The sequence below is a fragment of the Staurois parvus genome, unplaced genomic scaffold, assembly GCF_062004578.1.
Source record: "Staurois parvus isolate SC_StPar_1 unplaced genomic scaffold, SC_StPar_1.0 ptg000290l, whole genome shotgun sequence".
Classification (NCBI taxonomy): Eukaryota; Metazoa; Chordata; class Amphibia; order Anura; family Ranidae; genus Staurois; species Staurois parvus.
In genome coordinates, this window is record NW_028318086.1 from 1,533,185 (window position 1) to 1,558,376 (window position 25,192).

A 25,192-nucleotide genomic window follows, 5' to 3' on the forward strand; every position below is an offset into this window, starting at 1 on the left:
TGCTAAAGGGAAAAAAGAAAAAAAAAAAAAACGATACGTGTAAATTAATTGGCTTTCGTGAAAGTTTTAGCGTTTACAAATGGCAATATAGATGCTGGAAATTTTTATTTTCCTGCACACTGTTTAGGATGGCTATGCACAGCACAGCCATCCAAAGCAGTGTGAACACAGTGAAGCACAGACACAAGTAAAACAGCACAGTTAACCCTTTGATCACCCCAGATGTTAACCCCTTCCTGCCCAGTGTCAGTTTTTTTTTTTTTTTTTTAGCACTGATCACTGTATTGGTGTCACAGGGGATGTCAGTGACACCAAGTCAGTTCCCCTCCCCCCCAGTGTCAGAATGCCCGCCGCAGTCCCACAGTAAGTCGCTGATCACCACCATTACTAGTAAAAATAAAGAAAAATCACACTATCTATACCGCCATTTTTAGACGCTATAACTTTCACGTAAACCAATTCATTTACTTTTTATTTTTTTTGCAAAGACATAGCAGAATACCATAATTTATTCCCAGCTCAGGAGGGTTTCTGCTAGTTCCATTCGTTTCGGGGACCTCGTGAGGCACTTGCCTGTTCAAATATGCAACGGCTGTCATGTTGTCAGACAGGATCTGAATCTCTTTCCCTTCTATTTTCTCCTGAAAAGCAGAGCGCCCTGAATTCCCTGAAGTTTGATGATCTTCTTGAGGTTTCCGGGTCCCACTTGCCCTGGGTCAGGCAACCCTCCATACGTGCGCCCCACCCCCACATACTTGGTGATTCTTATTGGGTTGGATTGTTTCCACCTTCTTCCGGCTTTAAGTGTGTGAATGTTCCCCCACCACTCTAGGGACGCTCTCACTTTGTGCGTTAGGCAGATGCTAGAATCCAGGGACGCATGGCTGCCATCCCAGTGGGAGAGGACATGGTTCTGTATTGTTCTGGAGTGTAGTTGTGCCCATTGTACCCCCCAGTATGACTGCAGTCATGTGGCCGACGACTGTCACCCCCAACCACAGGAGAATGGGGGGCTGTGCAAGGAACACAGGAGAGGCCAGCTCACAAGGCCCCTGCCTTGCTTGCAAATAGGAGGGGTAGCCCCATCCAGGCCTTTGTACCCCACCAGGTGACCATGCTTAAAAAAAAAAAAAAAAAAAAAAAAGGAGCAGTTCCTGTCCCTGGTCCGGAGGAAACACTAATACAGGGGGTCCCCTAGGGAGAGGGGCTATTTATGGAAAAGGTGGTGGTTCGGGTGTTTCCTGGGAGGAACCTCTCATGTGAAGCTGTCCTGGAAGGCGACTAGGGAAATTTGATTTTTTTAATTTTTCTACTGGGCATGTTTAATAATAAAAAAAGTTAAATACCGTTTTCTCAAAATTGTCTTTTTTTTATAGTGCAAAAATTTAAAACCGCACAGGCGATCAAATATCACCGAAAGAAGCTCAATTTGTGGGGAAAAATTTCATTTGGGTGCACCGACGCACGACCGCACAACTGTCAGTTAAAATAGCGCAGAGCCGTAAAGAAAAAAATGGCCTGGTCAGAAAGGAGGGCAAATCCTCAGGAGGGCCAGTGGTTGCAGATGATTTTTGTTTTTTGCTTAACGACTTTCCAACCGCTTTAAATTCCCTGGTTAATCCAGGTACATGTCCAATCATCAGTATGGGGTCATTATCTTTTTACCCTCTTATGTCCTATGCTTGTGTTTTTTTTTTTTTAACCTTCTTCTGGATCAAACACATAAAACTCACACAGAGGTTTAACTTGATGTCTTTTCCAACCTCTTCTCCTCTGTAACAATCAGACCTGTCCTTGAAGTTTAACCCCTTCATGCCGGGGCCTTCTGGCCCTTTAAAGGGTTCCAGAAGCCGTGAGGCGGGGTTTAGGGTCATGTGACTGCCATGATGCGACCGAAAAAGAGGAGATCGGGACCTTTCCGTGAGTACCGGACATGTGTGCTGGAAGCGCGCGCTCGCAGCACATATGTCCTTTTTTAATAGAACACAAATGTGCGGCTGCTCGGCGTCTAGGCCCAGACACCGGGAGGACGCACATTTGTGTGTGGCCGGCATGTAGAGGTTATAGTGGTAATAAATTCAAAACCAAACGTAATAGGGCACCATATCCCAAAAAGTTGGGTCGACGTCAGCTCAGCTTCGTGCTCCCCTAACCATTTATGGTATACAACACAACTAATTTTTTCTGTTATATTTAATTTAAAAAATAAGAAAAAAAATTTTCACCAAAAACGCACATTAAATATTTTCTAATCCATTCACATCCATCAATCCAGAAGCCAAAAGAGAGGACTAATTTGTTAATGTCACAACGGGTCATTCTGAGACAGTTATCTGTTCCGGGATATCACAGCGGATGATGGTAATGGGAAGGAGAGGCAGGATGGAATGTCATTGTAGGATTATTTCATATACTTTTCTTGTTGCTCGGCAAGTATTTTCGCAGATGATTTGGCGTCGTAGAAGAGTTCGTTTATTTCTTCCACGTGTTCTTTCTCGATGCTGTCTTTGCCATTGATTTTGGCGAGGAGGTTAGCTGGGGTCAGGAGCTGTACAGAGTACCTACAATGGGAATAAAAACATTAACATGTCTTCTGTCTGCATTGTCTTTATTTCAATGTTAGAGACCTCAGAGAAACCTTAATGGAAGTCTTGTTGCTCTGTAGGTTTCAGAAGCCACGGCGTCTACATCTTGTATTGAGAGCCAAGCTAGAAACATCTGTATGTAAGTTGGATAACAGACTAATCGGTGCGATTCAGTAAGGTTTTTCTGACTCATTACTGATGGTGTGGATGCTGTCAGAAGCTGTGTGTCAATTCAGGAAGGGCATGGCAAATTCAAGTTCATAGTAATAATGTTATCACCTGCCTGTAATGCCGCAACAGATTCTATAGGGTATTCTGCCATATTGGATGCAAAAGTAGAGTATATTAGGACATCTTCCATGTTGGCATTAACTTGTTCTTCCAAGATTATACAGTAATGAATAATGTACCCAATATTATGTCATTAAAACATATTAAGAATATGATGGAATATTAATGTCCCAAACGCAGCACACCGTGCAAAGCTGTCCGTCATGTAAGTGATAGCAGCCTTAGCCAGCTCCGTCTAGGTCAGGGGTAGGCAACCTGCGGCTCTCTAGTTGTTGTGAAACAACATTTTCCATGAGGCATTGCAAATATTACAAAACTGACAGTTACAGCTATGACTTGCAGAGGCATGATGGAACTCTCCTCCTCGTAATGGCTGGAGCCCACCTAGGTACCTTCCACTTCCTAACAGAGCTCTCTCCTTGTAAAGGTCCCAATTGTCATCCCCTTTGACCCTGAGCTCTCTCCTTTAAATAGCTGGAGCCCACTTAAATACCTCCTCCTTTCCACCTTGAGCTCTTTCCTTTTAAGCCCACCCATGTACCTTCCTTTCCCACCCTGCATGCTCTCCTTGTTGTGAGCCCACCCAAAAGCCATCTCTCCCCACCCTGAGCACTCTCCTTGTAGAGTGACCCAAATGTTCCCTCCAACCTTGAACTCTCTCCTTGTAAACCCACCCAAGTACCTCCCTCTCCCTACCTGAGCTCTCTTCTGGTAAACTCACCCAAGTACCTCCCTCTCCCTACCTGAGCTCTCGCCTTGTAAACCCACTTAAGTACCTCCCTCTCCCTACCTGAGCTCTCTCCTTGTAAACCCACCCAAGTACCTTCCTCTCCCTACCTGAGCTCTCTTCTGTAAACTCACCCAAGTACCTCCCTCTCCCTACCTGAGCTCTATCCTTGTAAACCCACCCAATTACCTCCTTCTACCTACCTGAGCTCTATCCTTGTAAACCCACCCAAGTACCTTCCTCTCCCTACCTGAGCTCTCTTCTTGTAAACCCACCCAAGTACCTCCTTCTACCTACCTGAGCTCTATCCTTGTAAACCCACCCAAGTACCTCCCTCTCCCTACCTGAGCTCTATCCTTGTAAACCCACCCAAGTACCTCCTTCTACCTACCTGAGCTCTCTCCTTGTAAACCCACCCAAGTACCTTCCTCTCCTACCACGAGCTCTCTCCTTCCTGGTAACCCAAATACTTTAAGTACCGCCCATCCAAATACCCTCTTCTCTCATCCTGAGTTCTTTCGCCCTTTAGTAACTCTCCCTCCCAAGTATTGTAAGAGAATCTGTCACTCTGTCCTGAATTTAAAGTACATTTAACCTTTTTTTGTTTAGTTTTGGATGGAGAGGGATGAGATTAGATCCTCTGTCAGATTTTTATTGCTGTGTCCCTGGGTAGACTCACCTTCTGCCTTGGATACCAATGTCTATATGCACAGAGACAGAAAATCCAAATTTTTGAGTGGTTACCAGAAAAGAAACACTTGTTCGGGTGACAACTGACTACACAATGTGTTTACCTTCACTACAAAGAGATTTCTTTTTACTTTCTGGTGTGTCTGAAGGACAGGAGTGGGGCAGAGAAGATAAAACTTAAACAAATATAGCCAACAAGGATTTTGATCACGGTCCAAAATGAAGAAAAAAAAAAAAAGACTTTACATTGTTTTAGCTAGTGGTCACCTTAAAGTATATTTAATTTTCTGAATCTATTCGGAATATAAAAGGGTGGTGTTTTTATTGTTGTTGGAATGCTCCTTTAAGTTAGAAAAACATTAGAAAGTAAAGCATGCAGAGGGGGAGCCTGTCGGTGGTTTCACAAAGTAAAAGAATGGCACTCAGGTCTGCTGCCATCAGATGAGGAGGATAACACACCTGAGCTGTTCCTATCACTGACAGCCGACATCTGTCTACCTGAGCGGTGGGGTGATGCCGATGTGTCTCAGCTGCCGTGTCCTCCAGTGTCCCCTGTTCTAGGAGAAGAACGACCCTGCAGGCCCAGAACATTACTAACCTCAATGTGGTCTTAGTGCCGATCTCCCCCAGGTGATTTAAGGCTTCTTCGCTGATGTTAATGCCCTCGGTCTGCGCTCGAATCTTTATAATCTGGATGGAGAAACAAGGAAGCAGGATGAGATGGTGGCTTTACTCAGTGGGCGGTTTAATGCGCTCTTTCCCACTCCCTTTCACTTTATCCATAGAATGACACTGGCAGAGAATACCTCTAATATACAACGTAATGATGATACATAATGACAGGTGGGAGGGAAAGAGATTGTCTGATCGAAGGGGACTCTGAGCAGTATGAACTTCTAGATGACTTAAAAAAAAATAATGTTCTTTAAAATATATCTTCTTAAAACGGAATCATTAGATTTTTTAAAATATTATATTCTGTACTAAAAAGGGAGCCAGGGGCGTCCCTAGGGTTGGTGTCACCCGGTGAGATAACACTTGGTGACACCCCCTCCGACGATCCCCGCAGAATGGATCGGATCTGCAGATTGAGCATAATGGATCGGAGTCCGATCCATTATGCTCCACAATCTTCAGATCCGATTCATCCTGCGGGGATCGTCGGCATGCAACCTATACGGGGTGATACCGGAACCCGCTCCATGAAAAGGTAAGTTGTAAAGAAAGCCGATGATCCTCGCAGGATGGATAGGATCCATCCTGCGGGGATTGTCAGCTTGCTTTACAACTTACCTTTTCATGGAGCGGGTCTGGTGTCACCCCGTGCGGTAGGCGTCACCCCGTGCGGTAGGCGTCACCCCGTGCGGTAGGCGTCACCCCGTGCGGTAGGCGTCACCCCCCGCACCTGCCTCGGGACACCACTGAAGGGAGCTATTACCTTCCCAAAGGTATTTCTGTCCTTTGCTCGGAGATTTACACTGCTGTCTTGCAGAGCAAGAAACCTAGTTTTTCTCTGCTGCAGCCCAGTAACACTTACTGGTCTAGCCCCTCCCACAGCCTGTGACTGGACAGTAAAAGGAGAAGCTCCAGACTGATGAGCTCATCTCTCTGCTCTCTCCTCCTTGACATATGAGCACTGGTTGTCTCCTTGTGTTGCTACGCCGCTTTTTTTTTTTTTGCAATGCAGTGGTTTATACAGGGGATGGGTCCTGATGTAACAAGTACTGCTGCAATGTGTCAACACAGGAGGCAAATTCTACAGGTCAAGACTGAGCAGTCTTTCCACACTTTAACCTCCCTAGCGGTATGATTATGTCAGTATTTCTGTGCTCAAAGCGGTACATTTTTTTGCATGGAAATATGTATTTTTTTTGTAAGCCTGTAATTCTTAGGAATAACTCACTGAAATCTGTCCGAACAAGAGTCTAGTAAACATCCCGGGTATGTTAAAACTTGAAACACGAAATCATAAATTATAATTTAATAATCATAAAAAATAGAATAAATTTAATTGAATAATGTAATCAAACCAAAAACAATGAAATTTGAAATAGAGCGCCAAAGTGAAATAAATTGAACAAGAAAATTGTATGATGTATGGCCAGCTATAGTGTGAGAAAAAAAAAATTAAAAGTTGCAGTAAAACCAGTTTTTGGGTAATTGTCACTATAAAGAATCAAAATTTGTTCTCAAAAAAAGACACTGCAAAATAACATCTGCATATACTGCATGACAAGGTGCGGTGCATGGAGCACGGGGGAGCTGGCACCATGCGCTGGCTCTCTTCGCTGAATGATAAGGGGCAGCCGGGATAATAGTGTTGTGTGTTGTACTGCTGAGATAGCAGGTCTCATATAATACAGGTATTTTTCACTTTGGCAGCTCTGTAAACAAGATAGCGTGAGGCGCCTGCTTAGATGAAACCTGGGAATGCACAGCCAGCGGACAGGCGCGAGCTCTCCTGAAACTTTACTGACAGCCGTTCAAGGATGAGATAATGAATGCAATGGTCTTTATTCATTTCCAGCATTTGTGAAGGAATTTATTAGCAAGAGTTGAAGGTTTCTTTTAGGTTTAAAGATACAGTGACCCCCTGCAATGCAAGAAGTGTGAAAGAATGGATGCACCACAGCTGCGCTTATATATCCAGGCGAATCAGGCTAGATTGCCAAAATAAAACTTTTTTTTTTCTTTTGCAATGCTTAAAGCACGGTTCTAGCATTCAGGGTCGCGCTTTTCTGAAATAAAAAAAAAAAAAAAAGTTTTTTTGTAAAGTTGCCTGCAAACACATGGGGTTAGTTGAAAGCATCCTTGGCCTTCCTTTATGGCTCATGTACACGGGGCGTTTGGAAAACTCTTCTGAACAATGGAAACTGACAGCTGTAAGATGTAGGTTAAACGTCTGTTTAGCCACGTTTATGCCTGTTTGCGTTTCAAAGCGTTTTTTTTAAGAAAACATCAGGAGACCTTCCAAAATGCCCAGAATGCGCTGAAAAATAGTAAATAATTAACTATTTCAGACATTTTGAGAGGAATAGAGAGAGCAGAAGCAGAGAGAGCAGTATGTGTGGAGATGACCTGTCTTTTCTGGTTGTATTCACTATGGATCCCATCATGAGCATAATGCAGCGCGTTCTACCATTGTTTCCTTCACGCCAAACTTGGAACTGACTGCGCTGGTGTACCGGGTCCATTTGAATACCTGGAACTGACTGCGCTGGTGTACCGGGTCCATTTGCATACCTGGAACTGACTGCGCTGGTGTACCGGGTCCATTTGAATACATGGAAAACGCTTTGCATGCATTTCCGATGATGAAAAAAGGCTCTGGACAGCATCTGGCTATGGAACAGTTAAAAAACGCTTCTAAAAGCTGTTAGCCGTGTTTACAAGGGTTTGAAACGCTGATAAAATCTACTCCTGAACGCAAGTTTGGTGCGGTCAAAAAAATGACTGTAAACTCAACTGCTTGTAAATGACAATGTGTACATGAACACATAGGAAAACATTAGGGAGAGTTCGGGGGCAGCAAAAAAAAACCCAAAAAAACCTGCAGAAAAGCTCCTGAACGCGAGTTTATCAGCTGCAGTGAACATGAGCAGAGCTGACATGCTAAACTACCAGTGATGAAGAGGGAGTATGTCTAAAGGGATGTCAGGGAATTCCTCCTTCATATAATATCAGTAAACATTTTCTGAGTCTATGTTCTACCCTCAGCACACTATCTTTGCAACAGACACTTAAATAAGGCAAGTGCTGCATTAAAAAAAAAAAAAAAAAAAAAAAAAAAAAAAACTCTGGGAAAATATTTTCTTTCCTAACCACTTCAGCTCAAGATGAATTTACCCCCTTCATGACCAGGCCATTTTTTGCCATTTAGCACTGCACTACTTTAACTGGTAAAGACAGAAAATATATCGAAAAAAAAAATATTTTTTACTTTCTGCTACAAAACATATCCAAAAAAAAAAAAAAAAAAAAATCTTCATAAATGTAACCAATATGTATGCTGGTACATGCCTTTGATAACAAAAATCCCAGTAAGTGTATATTGATTGGTTTGCATGAAACTTTTAGCTCCTACAAACTATTGTACATATAATGGAATTTCTTTTTTTATACTACGAATGGCAATGATCAGCGACTTGTAAGGGGACTGCAATAATGCAGCGGGCAATCTGACTAACGCTACTGATATCACCAGTGACGTTTATACAGTGATCAGTGATAATACTATACAGGGTCACTACTAATGACATTGGCTGAGAAGGGGTTAACATCTAGCGTAATCAAGGGGTTCAATGTGTGCCCAACTATGTGTAATATGTATAAAAGGGGCTGTATTTGACCAATGATCTCTTATTTTTCATTCCTGCTTTGCAGGGATAAGAAACAGAGATCATTCCCTCTGTACAGAGCTCAGTGTTGCTCGTCAGCACATCAGCAGGTCCCGGACACAAATCATTGGCTGGGACTTGGGAAAAGGCTCCCACTGTGTAAAATCACAGCGGTTGCCAGTGGGGGGCCCCCATACCCGGACACGGGCAGCAACGTACAGGTATATCGCTTTTCCTGTGTGGGCCGCCCGTCTGCAGTAAACTGAGGGCGATCCGCAAGTGGTTAAAACTTCAGTTTGAAAACAAGCCAAGTCTCGGGAGGGGCATTAGAAATAAGTGTTGCTGTCATTTCTTTAATGTTTACACATGTATAACAATAGATTTCTGGGGCTGCGACAGAAGAGCTGCAGCTCTCATTCACAGAATGCTTTGTATTCTGCAAACCATTCACCAAATACGTGAGATTCTGTGAATGGACAAGGAGGACATATGGGTGGTCAAACACCATGGCTTCAGCGTATGCAAGCCACAGCTCTCCTGTCACAAAGCTGGAAGTATAGTAAGAACTACACTATCCAACAGGAATGAATGCATACACAAGCTAGCTAAAACCAATCAGATTTTTTGCGGTTTATACCAAAGGGCACCATGCATTCCCGTCAAAGGAGACTACAAATTATATTATTATACAGGATTTATATAGCGCCAACAGTTTGCTCAGCGCTTTACAATTTAATGGGAAATAATACAGCAACAATACAGTTCAATACAAGAGGGTTAGGAGGGCCCTGATCCTTGGAGCTTACAATCTAAGAGATTATTATTATTATACAGTATTTATAAAGCGCCGATAGTTCGCTCAGCGCTGTACATTACAAAGGGGGACAGAACATGTGACAGAACAATACCAATACAATGCAAAACATGAGGGAATCAAGGGCCCTGCTCCTTGGAGCTTACAATCTAGGAGGGAGGGGATGGTGGTACAGGAGGAGATAGCTGTGGGGGATGGAGTGGTAGGAAGAGTGGAGGAGGTTGGCAAGTTAGCAGGGGGTGGGGTAGGCTTCCCTGAAGAGGTGGGTTTTCAGGGTGCGCCTAAAGGAGAGGAGAGTAGGAGATAATCTGATGGGTTGGGGCAGGGAGTTCCAGAGGATGGGTGACACCCCGGAGAAGTCCTGGAGGCGGGCATGGGAGGAGGAGACCAGGGAACTAGAGAGAAGGAGGTCTTGTGAGGAGCGGAGTGTGCGTGTTGGGTGGTACTTGGATATTAGGTCAGTGATGTAGTTCGGGGCAGTATGGTGGACGGCTTTGCACGTCAGTGTTAGGATTTTGAATTTGATCCGTTGCGCAATCGGAAGTCAGTGGAGGGATTGGCAGAGGGGGGGGGCGGAGACGGAGCGGTTGGAAAGGTGAATGAGTCTGGCAGCCGTATTCAGGATGGACTGAAGCGGGGATAGCCAGCGGCGAGGCAGGCCAGTGAGGAGGGAGTTGCAGTAGTCGAGTCGTGATATGATGAGGGAGTGGATGAGCTGTTTAGTGGTTTCTGGAGTTAGGAACGTGCATTCCAATATTAGCTTTCCAATATTAAAGTAACCCGATCCAAATTTCAAATCCAGCTTCTAAAGAAAGCCTTTTGGCTTGGCTTCCCTTCACTTGGTGAGGGTGACGGTTCCAACAGTCAAAACAACAAATGACAGATTTATCACACAAACCATGGAGATGTCCTCACCTGCTTCATTTCCTGTGGTGTGTACAGCATGGTCCGGATAATCATCACTCTGTCCAGGAGATCCAGGGGTATCCCGTGTGGGGAGACGACATCTTCTGTTCCCCTGAAAATCCACAACAATGTACCGGTTTAGAACACAGCATAAATACAGCAATATTAGTTCACTAAATCGCTTTTCTTGTATGGAAGTGTTTGGCATCCATAGTGCCCAATCAGCACATAATGCCGATATGTAATTATAGATTTGATTGCTAGCGGTCAGTGGTTGAACAAAGACGTGGGCAGGGAAAAGGAAGCAGCTACCATTAGTGAAACAAGTGGGTTTGCCCTGCATAAAGCACAGGTTCACTTTAACCACTTCCAGTCTGGACACTTTCCCCCCCAGGCCAATTTTCAGCTTTCAACGCTATCACACTTTGAATGACAATTGCACGGTCGTGCAACACTGTACCCATATGAATTTTTTTAGCATTTTTTTTTTAGACAGATAAAGCTTTATTTTGGTGGTATTTATCCACCACTGGGATTTTTATTTTTTTTGCTATGTAAAAGTCCAAAATTTTTTTCCAAAAAAGTGTTTTTCTTATAAAAATTTGCAATATTTCATCATAAATCTTGGACAAAATGTATTCCGTTATCTTTTTAGTAAAAAAAAAAAAAAAAAAACCACAAAACAACCCAAATTAGCTTAACCAAAAATTATAATTTTTAAACTTTTTTTACATTTTTATATTATTAGCAGTACAGTGTCACCATAGTGACACTACTACTTGTGGGGGGTGATGAAGATTTTTTTTTTTTTTTGCACTGATTGCTTATACACCCATAAAGGCTGTAAAAGCAATCATTTCTCCTTCTCTCTGGCTGCATTTTTGCAGACATTGAGAACTACTGTGTGAGCTGTGATTGGTCACAGCTTATCACATGGTACAAGGCTGTTATGAACAGCCTTGTACCATGTGACCTCTGTGATCATTCACAGATTTCACACGTAGTAAGAAATGATGTCAGAAGTGACATCTTGCTTACTACTCTGCATGTGATCACTGATTGGTCAATCAGTGATCACATGATCAGGACCTCGCACAGAGGTCCCGTCCGAAGATCGGTGTTCCACTGTGTCCGGAGGACACAGCGGGCACCGGATCGCGGTGCTGCGTGCTCCCTGGGAGCGCGCACAAGCAGGGGACGTGGATTTTATGCGTGTTATTTACAAGAAAGCCTCCCTTGTGTAGACATCTACATGCCCTGAGAGTACAGTTGGATGCAACCATCTTGGATGCAATGTCAGAAGGCACAAAGCTGTCACTCTATAGTATTTGTCTTTGCTCCTCCACTGCTGTCACATAATCTGTGGGGAGGGGCAGGGAGCAGGCTGTGCAAGGAAACTGACTCTTCTTGGAGTGTGGAATCTTCTTAGCAAGTTCAAAGGCCCATTGCAAGTGCCTTTTCTGGAAAGGAAAAATGCATTTAAAATCTAGATATTTGCTTTTACCTTCATTTTTTTTAAAAATTGGTAACAGGGTCTCAAAGGTTAACTCTACCTTTAGCAGAAAAAAAATTGTTGTTGTTAATAATATTAAAGTATAGCCAAAGCTATTTTGGTTGTGCTGCTCCTTTGGGACTACAGGAGTGCATCAATTTTCAGGAGGTCCAGGTTCGGGAAAGATCCCAACTTTACAGTCAGAATCCACCCAGATGCCTGGACCGCCAGCTGGCACAACCTCTCAGCGAGCCCCTGAGAAACGGAGCTAGCCGCTCCTGCCCCTTGCACAGCCCATGGCTCCAGTGAGCACTGGAGGGGCAGAGCAGAAAGCTGGTGACTGACAGCCACCAGCCCCCTGCAGGCTGAAGACCGAGAACTGAACAATAAGCTGTTTTGATCGCTCAGTTGTCGGTCTCAGAGTTGGGGGAGGTCAGCTGCAACGGGAATCGGTGCTGCAGCCATCTAGGCGATTATGATTTTTTTTTTTTTTTAAAGCCATCTGCAGCCAAAAAAATTAAATAGCAGTGCATTGCAGGTGCAATGGACAGACTGGGATGCAGTTTGATCCTCTTGCAACCAGGTTACATCCCAAATATTGGTGTAACGATACATGGTCTAAAAGGCGATGTTAACCTTTAAAGCCTCCTGATCCTAGCCACTTCAGTTACAAAGACTCAAGACTCTCCCTGATCTTGAAAGGATAAAAGAACAGTAAAATGTACTATTTATGCATCTAAAATTGTAAAATACAATTAGATTATAATTTTATAAAAGGATTATTGTTTCTCTTTGCTATCAGGTGTTTGGCTGTCTATTGGCTGCACCACCTTAGCGGGAAAATATGAACTGGTTTATGCCCAGCACACACACTCCGCTCCTCACAAGACCTCCTCCTCTCTAGTTCCCTGGTCTCCTCCTCCCATGCCCGCCTCCAGGACTTCTCCAGGGTGTCACCCGTCCTCTGGAACTCCCTGCCCCAACCCATCAGATTATCACCTACTCTCCTCTCCTTTAGGCGCACCCTGAAAACCCATCTCTTCAGGGAAGCCTACCCCACCCCCTGCTAACTTGCCGACCTCCTCCACTCTTCCTACCACTCCATCCCCCACAGCTATCTCCTCCTGTGCCACCATCCCCTCCCTCCTAGATTGTAAGCTCCAAAGAGCAGGGCCCTCGTGTTTTGCATTGTATTGGTATTGTTCTGTCACATGTTCTGTCCCCCTTTGTAATGTACAGCGCTGAGCGAACTATTGGCGCTTTATAACTACTGTATAATAATAATAATAATATAGGAAGAACATTTTTTTTTAAGACAAGATCCTATATTTATTTGCCCATTTCTCCGGATCAATACGCGAGGCACTCCGTACCTGATGACGCAGTTTCCTCTGTTAGTGGCGAAAATGACAATGGGGGCGAGTGATGATTCCAGGGCACGATGCAGATAGGTGAAGCATTCAATGTCCAGCATGTGCACCTCATCGATGAACAGGACACCAGGAACCAGTTCTGCAATGCCCTGGTCGATGTATTTATTGACCACTTTGTTGATTTCCCCTCTCAGCTTGTCTGGGAAACAAGAGACAGAGCATTTCACAGTCTTATACAACACAAAAAACACTGACATGGCATTTCCGCAAATACTTTCTAGAGGAGCACATGTCATACACCAGCCTCTGTCAACCCCTTTATCCTCGAAATCATTTTCAGTGGCTAGGGAATCCCAAGTAAAAATGTATATCTACAGTTTCTGGTATATTAGTATAATTATTAAATTGTAGACGTAAGATTAAACAAGATAATAAACAATGTGCTGTCCGCAGAGAATTTGACACCAAGATCAGATAATTTAACCTCTTCACGCCAGCCGCACACAAATGTGCGGCCTCCTGGCGTCTGGGCCTAGACTCAGAGGCCGCACATGTGTGTGCAATTAAAAAAGGACATATGTGCCGAGAGCGCGCACCCTGCGCGCTCCCAGCACACATGTCCGGTACTCACGGAAAGGTCCCGATCTCCTCCTTCGACTGGGACCTTTCCCGATCATCACGGCGGTCACATGACCCTAAACCCCTCCCCGCCTCCTGAAACCTTAAAGGGCTGGGAGGCGCCGGCGTGAAGGGGTTAATGTCACCCACTTGTTCTTTATGACAAATTATTGTCAGTAAGTCAGAAAAATCCTAAAAAGCAGCAAGATATAGTGGCCAGTGGAGAAGTGCCTCTATGTTGGATGTCAGTGGTAAACTGCCTCTTTACATTGATGATCAGTGCAGCTGGGAGACTAATATCGATCATTTGTTTTTTTTGGTTGGTGAGCTTTAGTTTGGCGCCATATAAAAAACAAGAAATCTTAGGATTACCTGTGATCTCTGTTTTCTTCGGTTTCATCAACTGACCCATCATCGAAAGGATGTCTTGTCCTCCCTGCAATCAGAAATACCACCGTAAATGACACGAACAGGATATCATTCTGCTTCACACTTTTTCTTTTGTCAGATGTAATTGTCTCACCATGTACTAGTACAATGCCGATTAAGGGGCAGCTTTAACGTGTTTTTGAACTGCTTTTATTCCCATAAAAGTCTATAGGAATGCAAAAGCAGGTCAAATACACCTGCAGAGAATTGTGAATGATCTGAGGAATAACTTTAAAAAGATGTTAAAGTGATTGTAAGGGTTTACTTTTTTTTCTCTCTAAAATAACAAACCTGTTTATACTTTCCTGCTGTGTGCAATGGTTTTGCACAGATCAGCCCCAATCCTTTTCTTCTGGGGTCCCCCACCGGTGCCCCTGGCTCCTCATCTCCAAATGCCCCTATAGCAAGCCTCTTGCTATGGGGGTACTCGTACAGGCTCAATCTGAGCTGCACCGTGTGCGTCTGACACACAGTGCAGCTTAACCCTGCCCCTCACAGAATTGAATTAACAGCAGCAAACCATTGGCTCCTGCTGCTGCCAAGCCCCTGTAAGACCAGGGAAAAGAGGCGCTGCTGCAGATGGGCACAGTGCTGGATTGAGACTGTGCTCAGGTATTTCAGGTGAGGCTGGGGGGAAGCGGACTTGGAAATGTTTTTATTTACCTTAACCCAGGGGTGTCCAAACTTTTTTCAAAGAGGGCCAGATTGGATGAAGTGAACATGGTGGAGGGCCGAACATTTTTTCGAACATTCTTTGAACCATTACAATTAAATGCAAATAAATTATTTTATGCCAAGTTAATTGCAAACGACATACTTTTCATTTCATAACATTAAGATCAACTGTCAGCTGAGTTTTCACAATGTATTGAAAATAAATAAAAAAAAAAAAAAAACTTACCTGCACTAATGTGAAGGGTGAAAAAGGTAGCTGGAGCTGAAGTCTCTGCTCGGCAGCCGGGAGGGGAAGAGAAACACACTTCACACTGAAAGCCCGGCCCTGACGTCACCGCCCTCTGTCGCTCCCAGCGCGGCGCAGTCACGCATGCGCACTGCTCTCAAGCAGAAGACTGTCTGCCACAGAAGGGAGGGCCGTGCGACAGCCGCATTTACACAGACCAGGGAGAACGCGCTGCAGTCAGGCATGGGCACTGCCCTCTGCTCTCAAGCAGAAGACTGTCTGCCATAGAAAGGAGGGCTGTGGGAGGGCCACATTACACAGAGCAGGGAGGGCTGTTGGAGGGCCGTATTAAACCGACCCCCGGGCCGTAAATGGCCCGCGGGCCGGACTTTGGACATGCCTGCCTTAACCCCTTCGCGCCGGCACCTACTGGCCCTTTAAGGGTTTCAGAAGCCGGGAGGCAGGGGTTTAGGGTCATGTGACCGCCATGACACACCGTCACATGATCGGGAAAGGTCCCGATCGAAAGAGGAGATCGTGACCTTTCCGTGAGTACCAGACGTGTGCTGGGAGCGAGCAGGGCACGCGCTCTTAGCATGTCTTTTTTTAATAGAACGCAAATGTATGGCTGCTCGGTGTCTAGGCCCAGACGCCGGGAGGCCGCACATTTGCGTTCGGCAGGCGTGAAGAGATTAAAGAGATCATAAGACAAAACCTTACTCACTCAAAAAGTACTCTTAGCCACAATCTAAGTCTAATCTACCAAGCCCTTAAAACCCCCCCCCAAAAAAACCCACACTTACCTGTTCTGCAGCCGCTCCAGTCTCTAGCAGTGCCCTCAGTGTGCTGAAGATAGCAGACAATGGCTGTGAAATGCCTGGGAAGTGATGTCACCCATAGAGATACTGTGGGGCATCCGTTGTCGGTTGCCTCTTCTTCACACTAAAGCTGCTGCTGACAGATCAGCATGGGACCGGACCAAAGTGGTTGCAGAACAGATAAGTATAGCGATTTTTTTTTTCTTTACAGGGCTAGATAGATTAGGCTTAGAATGTGGCTGAGAGTAGGTTTAGAGTTCATTGGGGTTTGCATTTACTTCCATTTTAATACAGAGAATGCATGAAAGTAAAAATTAGTGGTGCACAGAAATGAAAATTCTGGTGCCGAAACCGATACCGAAGATTCAGAATGCCTGTGACCAAAAACCGAACCGAAATGTCTGCGTATGTAGGGAGGCCCCAATTTAAAATATTTTTATATTGCTTTCGATTTTCATGTGTATATACACACACACATATATTTTAACTTATGATTTATAGTCCCGTATAGCATATGAGTGACAGGCCATCTTTGTAAGGGGGAGGAGGGAGCAGTGTGTGCAAGGAGGGGGCAGGAGAGGAGAAGTGTATACAGTGAGGGAGCAGCGTATACAGAGAGGCTCCCTCACTGGCTGTCACTATGGGGGGGAGGGGGGTCACTATGGGGTTGATTTACTAAAGCTGGAGAGTGTAAAATCAGACTTCTGCACAGAAACCAATCAGCTTCTGACCTCAGCTTGTCCAATTAAGTTTTGCCAATAAAACCTGGAAGCTGATTGGTTTCTATGCAGAAGTCTGATTTTGCACTCTCCAGCTTTAGTAAATAAACCCCTATAGGTCAGTGCTGGTTTTTAAATTCAATTGCCGGCTTTTTTTTCCCTTCACTAAAGCTCAGAGAAAAATTTTGTTTCTTTTACCTTGGGGAAGGAAACTAAAAAACTTCATTTCTTTTAACTCGGGGAAAGTGACAGGTCATTCTCTGAGCTATAGTGTAGAAGAAAAAAAAAAAAGCCGTAAAACATTTAAAATCGGCACTGACATATAGTGATAGCCAGTCACTGTATACACAGCTCCTCTCCTACCTTTCTCCACCTCCGCCCCCCACCTGCAGTACACCCAGTCCCCTGTATCGGCTAAATTATTCCTATCAGCGCTATTTTCGGCCGATATGTTTCAGTGGCCGAAATTTCGGTGCATCTCTACAACCACTTTAAAAGCACTCCTGAAGCCCATTAACAGAGACCTCAAAACGCATGTTTGCTCGCACAACAGAAGCCGCGGAGCCTTAGATCAAATCAGCAAAATGGTTCTGTGCATTACAGCACAATCTACAGACAAGCCTGCTGCACAACACATCCAGTTTCCTGGAAAATATTCAGCTCATCACCTCTGAGCTTCTTTACACCTGATCACCCATAATTAAAAATCACAGTACCGCTTCCTGATCTCTGTATCACTACAAAACTTCATCTGTGTTTCCCTCTAATAAAACCATCCCCTCCCGTCATGTTCCACAAATGGAGACTGTCCCCAACACCTACCTGAGGCCTTGCATTGGCTACATCCAAGTCATGCAGCGTGACATCCTGAATCACTTCTTTCTTCTTGTGGACATCCCCCTTCGGGAGCGGGACGTACTCTTCAGCTTCAAGGTCAAACTCGGTGGCATAGGTGTCACACCTGCCCTGCCTCTGTTCGGTGTGGAGAGAACAGTGTTAGAGGATAGGAACAGGTGCGCTGTCCGCATGGCTGCCAAATCCCCAACTGACAGGCTGCTGATAACAACCAGAGGGAGCTGTGCACCAATTACTGCCCCGATGAAAGCTGGGAATAAGAAAGGACTACAATGCTTCTGGGACTCTTTGGTGAATGCCGAGACACCTAAAGCACATGTCACTATGCAGGAATACAACAAACTAGAATGCTGCAGGGATATTGGGAGGTAAAAACAACAAACAGATGATTTCAAAGTCTAGCTTGCTTTTTCAATGTTTTATTCAAGAAGTACAGTCCCCAGCATTGCCATCCATGGTCCAAATCACTCTGGGAAAATCTACATTTTAACCACAGAGATGGTCTAATGTAGGCCATAGATGGGTCAAAAACAGGACGTTAAAAAAACAAAAAAAAACAAAATCGGTTGTTCGATCGGCCGACAATACCACCAACAGTTAAAAAAAGAAAAAAATATTCGGGCAATTTTCGTCCCGTCTACGGCCGGCATTTAACCCCATAATTACTTCTGTCCCTTGCAGAGAGCTCCACTATTATATTTTACATGAAAGTCTTGCAGTTGCAACAATGTATCCATTTCGGATACAGATAGATACAGTGTTGCAACCGCAAGACTTTTTCATATAAAATATAATAGTGGACTGGAATAATTCTCCTTCCAGGTCATACCGGGCCGGCCGCTCAGCTGTTCTCTGTGACAGGAACTAACCCGTTCCTCGGTCCAGGGCTGTAGTCTTCCCGCGCCGACTGCACATGCGCGAGAAGCGCTGCGCTTTGTGAATGGTCCGGTGTCTTCTGGGACACGACAGGTCCCAAAAGATGCCGGGCCATTCACAAAGCGCAGCACTTCTCGCGCATGCACAGTGGGCACCCGGCTGTCAAAGTCGGGTGCCCACAGTATAGGAAGGAGAATTCCGCGGAAGTGTCAAATTCAGGTACCCGCTCCCCCTCCCTCCCTAAAGGTCCGCAGTCTCTGGTCCTTCTCCTGTACTGTGTCCACAGTCTCTGGTCCTTCTCCTGTACTGTGTCCGCAGTCTCTGGTCCTTCTCCTGTACTGTGTCCGCAGTCTCTGGTCCTTCTCCTGTACTGTGTCCGCAGTCTCTGGTCCTTCTCCTGTACTGTGTCCGCAGTCTCTGGTCCTTCTCCTGTACTGTGTCCGCAGTCTCTGGTCCATCTCCTGTACTGTGTCCGCAGTCTCTGGTCATCTCCTGTACTGTGTCCGCAGACTCTGGTCATCTCCTGTACTGTGTCCGTAGTCTCTGCCCATCTCCTGTACTGTGTCCGCAGTGTCTAGTCACTTCCTGTACTGTGTCCGCAGTCTATGGTCATCTCCTGTACTATGTCAGCAGTCTCTAGTCACTTCCTGTACTGTGTCCGCAGTCTCTGGTCATCTCCTGTACTATGTCCGCAGTCTCTAGTCACTTCCTGTACTATGTCTGCAGTCTCTGGTCATCTCCTGTACTATGTCCGCAGTCTCTGGTCATCTCCTGTACTGTGTCTGCAGTCCATTGGTTCAGAATATTTTTTTCTTGTTTTTCTCCTCTAAAACCTAGGCACATCTTATGGTCAGGTGCGTCTTATGGAGCAAAAAAAATGGTATTTATTATTGAAGCATCACTATTGCTGGAAAACAATTAAAAATAACTGATTGCACTAAATGGGTGAATAGTGGAAATCTCAAAAACACATTTGTAATCTGGTCAAATTTTTTTTTTTTTTTTTTACACTGCATAAGATTTGAAAAAGTATTAAATGTACCTTCACTGCTCCGCTGTTTGCCTCAATGTAGATGACATCCCCAACTTCCACTCGCTCCTTCTGTAGACTTTCATAGATGCTTGGGTCCAACTGGGGGGCGGAAAAATAAAAAATAAAAAAAGTGCATTTATGAATTCTGTTGTAGCACATCCAAATTTTAGGCTCTGTGCACACCGGCTTAAATAAACGCTGCTCCCAGAGGAGCTTAGCGTTTTGTCTGTAGAAGCAACTAATATTATCCTATGTGCACATTAGGTAGTAGAGAGGCGTTTAAGTTCAGCGTTTAGAGGCAGAAATAAAAAAAAGTTCAGTTTTTGGCAGGAAAAACACACTAAATGCTCCTAAACACTAGTACAAAAAGAACACTTAATTTTTTTTTTCTGTGAAGAGCACTGGCATTTTTATTAAGCCAGTGTGCATGGACACTTAAATGCAAGTGTACAGTACATACCTGCAAATGATAAGATCTCATCCACTTATTCTTTAATGGTGTGCCTTTATCCAGTGCGCAGTTCCGTTAACAACCCCCCCCACCCGTTATCGTCTTGGCTGGTGCCATTTTTGGCCCCGCCAACCCTGTTGTCCTCTTTCCCCAGTGGGTGGCCTTTAAAAGCAACTCCAGTACACAGGAGTTACATAAGTCTTCAGAACGTAGCTCTGTAAAATGCTAGGAAGGAGCCAGATTGTATATTACATGGTGCATGCTCCATACGGTGTACACAAAGCAAGAAGTAGCAGCTTTTTGGCAAAATAGATTTTGAATGTCTGTTCTTTCAAAAACAAACACTCTAGCAGTTTTTAATAGGGTTGCACCGATACGGTTTTCTTTTTCAAATCAGCGAGTACGAGTACCGCCGATACCAATTACCAGTACCTTTTGCGGTTCAATTTGAGCCCATACAAAATTAATGGGCTCAAATCGCACCACACCTGCAGGGGAACCGCATGCGATTTGGACAGGAATCGCACTGCTACTTCAGCTACCCGCATCTAATAGGTATCCGCTCCCACTTCCGTTCCGATCACGTAGGCCAGGGGTAGGCAACCTGCAGCTCTCCAGCTGTTGCAGGACTACAAGTTCCATCATGCCACTGCAAGTCATAGCTATAACTGTCAACTTTGCAATGTCTCATGGGAAATGTTATTTCACAACAGCTAGAGAGCCACAGGTTTCCTAACCCTGACCTAGGCGATCGGAAGGTGTCCTCCCTCTTTTGGGACACGTGACAGGTCCCAGAAGACTACAGAACCATTCATGAAGCGCAGCGTTGCTCGCGCATGCGCAGTGAGCACCTGGCTGCGAAGCCACAAGCTGTCACAGCTGGGTGCCCTCATTGAAGATGCCGGCCTCCTGGAATACAGGACGGCCGGTGAAATGGGCTGCGGGGGATGGACCGAGGGACAGGTAAGTGGCTGTTTTTTTAAATGTCAGCAGATACAGTTTTTGTAGCTGCTGACTTATTTTTTTGACAGGGTGAGTGGAACTCCGCTTTACACCCCATATACACGGGCCGAATATCGTCCGGTTCAATAGAAACCGGCCAACATTCGGCCTGTGTGTACACCCACATGGCTGCCAGAAGCTGGCTGAACAGCCGGCTTCTGTCGAACAGGCATGCTGGAAAATCAGCATCCGATAAGTGCTGGCAGTCACTGGCTGCCAGTGCTGACTGGTGTGTTCTGGCAGGGAAGCAGTCCCCCTGTCAGAACACAATAGCTCAGCGGGGAGATCGCTGTACTAACAGATTGTTAGTACAGCAAGCTCCTCCGGAGCTCTTCAGGTTATTTTTTTTCGTTCAGCTACTAGGTTGAACAAAATAAAAAAAACTGATGGTGTGTACCCAGCATTAGACAGGAGCCAATTAACCTACCAGCATGTCTGTGGAGCGTGGGAGGAAACTGAAGTACCCAGGGGAAACCCACGCAGGCAAAGGGAGAACATGCAAACTCCAGGCAGGTAGTGTCATGGTTGGGATTCGAACCAACAGCCCTAGTGCTGCTAGGCGGAAGGGCTAACCACTTGGCCACTGATGAAAATGTTATTGATTAATTCAGTTGCAAAGTTCCTGCACTTTGCTGATCTCAATCTCTTTCCTGCATAAACATTTTGCATGCTAAATTCTGAATGTGTATCCCAGTAAAAACACACCTTCAGCTGTTTGGTTCCCTTGGCAGTTTTCAGGCCTATAATCACATGGCTGATGGTCTTGCCGTAACCTCCCATTGGATTCTCAGTCTCACAAGGGGTTAACTCTGTCACTTCCCCTTCATACACTTCCTTGGTCTCTCTTATTCTCAGCCCTACAGAAAAGAATACAAAATATAGTTACGAGAATATTTTTTTTTTTTTTACTATACAGTAATCAAAATATTTTCATTGTGTAGAGAGAAATGCAGGATTAACACTGTGAAGCCTTCTTTGAGAAAATGCACAGCTAAAGGATCTTCTTCATCTACTGACACATTATCACTACGTGCTCATGATCTGCATGGGATATGAAAGCAAAATGAGGACACTGGAAGGCATACTACTCTTGTCTGCCACATCTCAAGCTCCTAAGAAATGCATGCAAGTATATCAACTGTAAGCTACCCCAGCAAAGGCTATTTGCTGCAGAAAAACAAAACAACCCCCGCCCCCCAAAACTATTTTGCTGTGCAGTGGCAGAGCCCTTCCAGGATCCAGAAGACTGCAGTGGAGTGAAGACATCATGAGTCGCAGCAAAAAGAGACAGGTAGGCGGTGACACTGCAGTGAGGTATCACAAGTCTATACTCCCGAAACGGAAACCAGGGAGGGACATGTGATTTGATTCTTCTGAGATGCTTTTTTGAATCTTGGTAAATGCCCTGTGTGTTGATTTTCTATTTAGTTTTAAAGGGGCTCAGTAGTACCCCTGCTCAGCAGATCTCCAGCTCAATAGTACCCTCGCTCAACAGATCCCCCATTCATCTGTGCTGATCCCCTTGCTCAGTGGTACTGCCAGCTCTGCTGATCCCCCTAGATTGTAAGCTCGAAAGAGCAGGGCCCTCGATCCCCTCATGTTTTGCATTGTATTGGTATTGTTCTGTCACATGTTCTGTCCCCCTTTGTAATCTACAGCGCTGAGCGAACTATTGGCGCTTTATAAATACTGTATAATAATAATCCCCCGCTCAGTAGTACTGCCAGCTCTGCTGATCCCCCCCCCGCTCAGTAGTAACTTCCATCTCTGCTGATCCCCCGCTCAGTAGTAACTTCCATCTCTGCTGATCCCCCGCTCAGTAGTAACTTCCATCTCTGCTGATCCCCCGCTCAGTAGTAACTTCCATCTCTGCTGATCCCCCGCTCAGTAGTAACTTCCATCTCTGCTGATCCCCCGCTCGGTAGTAACTTCCATCTCTGCTGATCCCCCGCTCGGTAGTAACTTCCATCTCTGCTGATCCCCCGCTTGGTAGTAACTTCCATCTCTGCTGATCCCCCGCTCGGTAGTAACTTCCATCTCTGCTGGTCCCCCGCTCGGTAGTAACTTCCATCTCTGCTGATCCCCCGCTCGGTATTAACTGCTATCTCTGCTGATCCCCCGCTCGGTAGTAACTGCTATCTGTGCTGATCCCCCGCTCGGTATTAACTGCTATCTGTGCTGATCCCCCGCTCGGTATTAACTGCTATCTGTGCTGATCTCCCGCTCGGTAGTAACTGCTATCTGTGCTGATCCCCCGCTCGGTAGTAACTGCTATCTCTGCTGATCCCCCCGCTCAGTAGTAACTGCTATCTCTGCTGATCCTCCGGCTTGCTGATCCTCCTCTCTCTCTGGTCCCCACTCACTTCTGCTATATAGGTCTCATTCTGTGCACTGCACACCGGATGTGACATTTGCACCACATCCAGAATACATACACGAAAACAAATGACTGCTGATGACATCTTTCCGGTTTGCTTGTTAGTTTCCCAGTGCATCCTGGGATATCTCATACCTCCAAAACAAAGCGAAGCGCTGAATAAATGTCCCAATTGCTGCAGGTCATGTTAGCAAGCGTTGAACTTTAAGAAATGGGCTCTCCAGTACTACAAAGGAAGTCATGCTGGCACTAGTGTAGAACCTCCACAGTTGGTTTGCATACTTGTTCAAAAGCAGAATCAAAGTTTATAGTTGAAACATCAGTTTAGGTTTTTTTTTTTAATGCTGGTTTATTCAAAGCATTAAGACGAACGAGATAACAAGGGCCCGACAGAATGCGCCACCTGAGTTACAACTGCTGTAAAATTTCTGAGGGTAAATAAGACCGCGGGCCAGCCTCCAACAGACAATTCATTACTGGCGCTTGAAAGAGGTTTAAATCATTGGCAAAAACAATTTTCTGTTGCCCTTGTGCAGGAGAAGAAATACGTCCCCATATTGAAAAAGAATAATACATGCATGAAGTATAGAAATTCAGATTTGTTCGACATTAGGAGGCACGCACCCCCCCCAACCCCCCAATATTGTTTAAGTATCACAAGAGCCGTTATGTTTTCCAGTTTTATTGAACCTCCAGCGCACCGGCTCCTCCAAGCAAACAGAGCAGTTAGATCAGATAAGAAGAAAGTCCCCAATAATGAATGTGAACATTAATGGGAGGCTATAAAAGAGAACAGACGGGGCTGCAGCCTAGAAAAACAAAGAAACTCATGAAAGTTAAAACATTAAGGCAAAGACCAATGTGCAAAGTGCAGTAACCTATAGCAACTGAAACCGGATACTTTATCACAGGATGCGTAAGGAGTATAATTTTGGCTTAAACTGTTACTAAACCCACAAAAGTTAAATCAGTCAGTGTAGTAAAGCATGCTTGTTATATTCACTGTCTCACTGTGGACCCTAAGGGGTTAATCCTATGCATTATGTAAAAATGCTGTTTGATCCTGACTTCTCTGATCCTCCCCTTCTTTCAGTGTCCCCCTCTTATCTCCTGATAAGACAGATTGTGTGAAGGGTACATGTGATCTGCACAAGTCCAATCAGCACTGTCCAGAGGTCAGGGGTTCTGCATCCTTCCAAAGAATGAAAAATCCTCCTACAAGCTTTAACATGTGCTTGGCTGGACACTGTTAGACGTCACAAGACTGCTATAACTGCTGAGGAAAGGTATTTAGCAGTTTATATTTACAAATAAAATTGCATTTCCATGTTCTGTGTACTGTGGGAGAACGGATATAGTGAATGCTTTTAGGAATACATTAAAGTGGACATGAATTCGAAAAATGAAGATTTGTCCTGTTATATAGCAAACATCTATCTGTTATCCATCTGTTATATAGCAATACACTAAAAAACTACTCTGGTCTGCAATTCCTCCTGAGAAATAGAAAAAAAAACACAGAGAGAAAACCAGAGAGAGCGAGCGAGAAAAACCAGAGAGAGCGCGCGAGAGAGAAAAACAGAGAGAGCGCGCGAGAGAGAAAAACAGAGAGAGCGCGCGAGAGAGAAAAACAGAGAGAGCGCGCGAGAGAGAAAAACAGAGAGAGCGCGCGAGAGAGAAAAACAGAGAGAGCGCGCGAGAGAGAAAAACAGAGAGAGCGCGCGAGAGAGAAAAACAGAGAGAGCGCGCGAGAGAGAAAAACAGAGAGAGCGCGCGAGAGAAAAACAGAGAGAGCGCGCGAGAGAGAGACAGAAAGAGAGAAAAACAGAAAGAGCGCGCGAGAGAGAGACAGAAAGAGAGCGCGCGAGAGAGAGACAGAAAGAGAGAGCGCGCGAGAG

The 25,192-nt window shown here is 45.0% G+C and overlaps 1 protein-coding gene across 1 annotated transcript in view; it reads right to left on the bottom strand.

The window, feature by feature from the left end:
- Nucleotides 1-2,175: 2,175 nt before the first annotated feature.
- RUVBL1 (RuvB like AAA ATPase 1) overlaps nucleotides 2,176-25,192 on the bottom strand; it is a 49,113-nt gene continuing 26,096 nt past the window's right edge. Inside the window, exons 4-11 of the mRNA XM_089682459.1 lie at nucleotides 21,623-21,774; nucleotides 19,474-19,563; nucleotides 17,523-17,672; nucleotides 14,206-14,269; nucleotides 13,216-13,414; nucleotides 10,360-10,462; nucleotides 4,892-4,983; nucleotides 2,176-2,561 (exon numbers count right to left, since the gene is read on the bottom strand). Coding sequence (XP_089538585.1) covers nucleotides 2,402-2,561; nucleotides 4,892-4,983; nucleotides 10,360-10,462; nucleotides 13,216-13,414; nucleotides 14,206-14,269; nucleotides 17,523-17,672; nucleotides 19,474-19,563; nucleotides 21,623-21,774 — 1,010 coding nt within the window. The 3' untranslated portion in view covers nucleotides 2,176-2,401. The remainder of the gene's footprint in view (nucleotides 2,562-4,891; nucleotides 4,984-10,359; nucleotides 10,463-13,215; nucleotides 13,415-14,205; nucleotides 14,270-17,522; nucleotides 17,673-19,473; nucleotides 19,564-21,622; nucleotides 21,775-25,192) is intronic.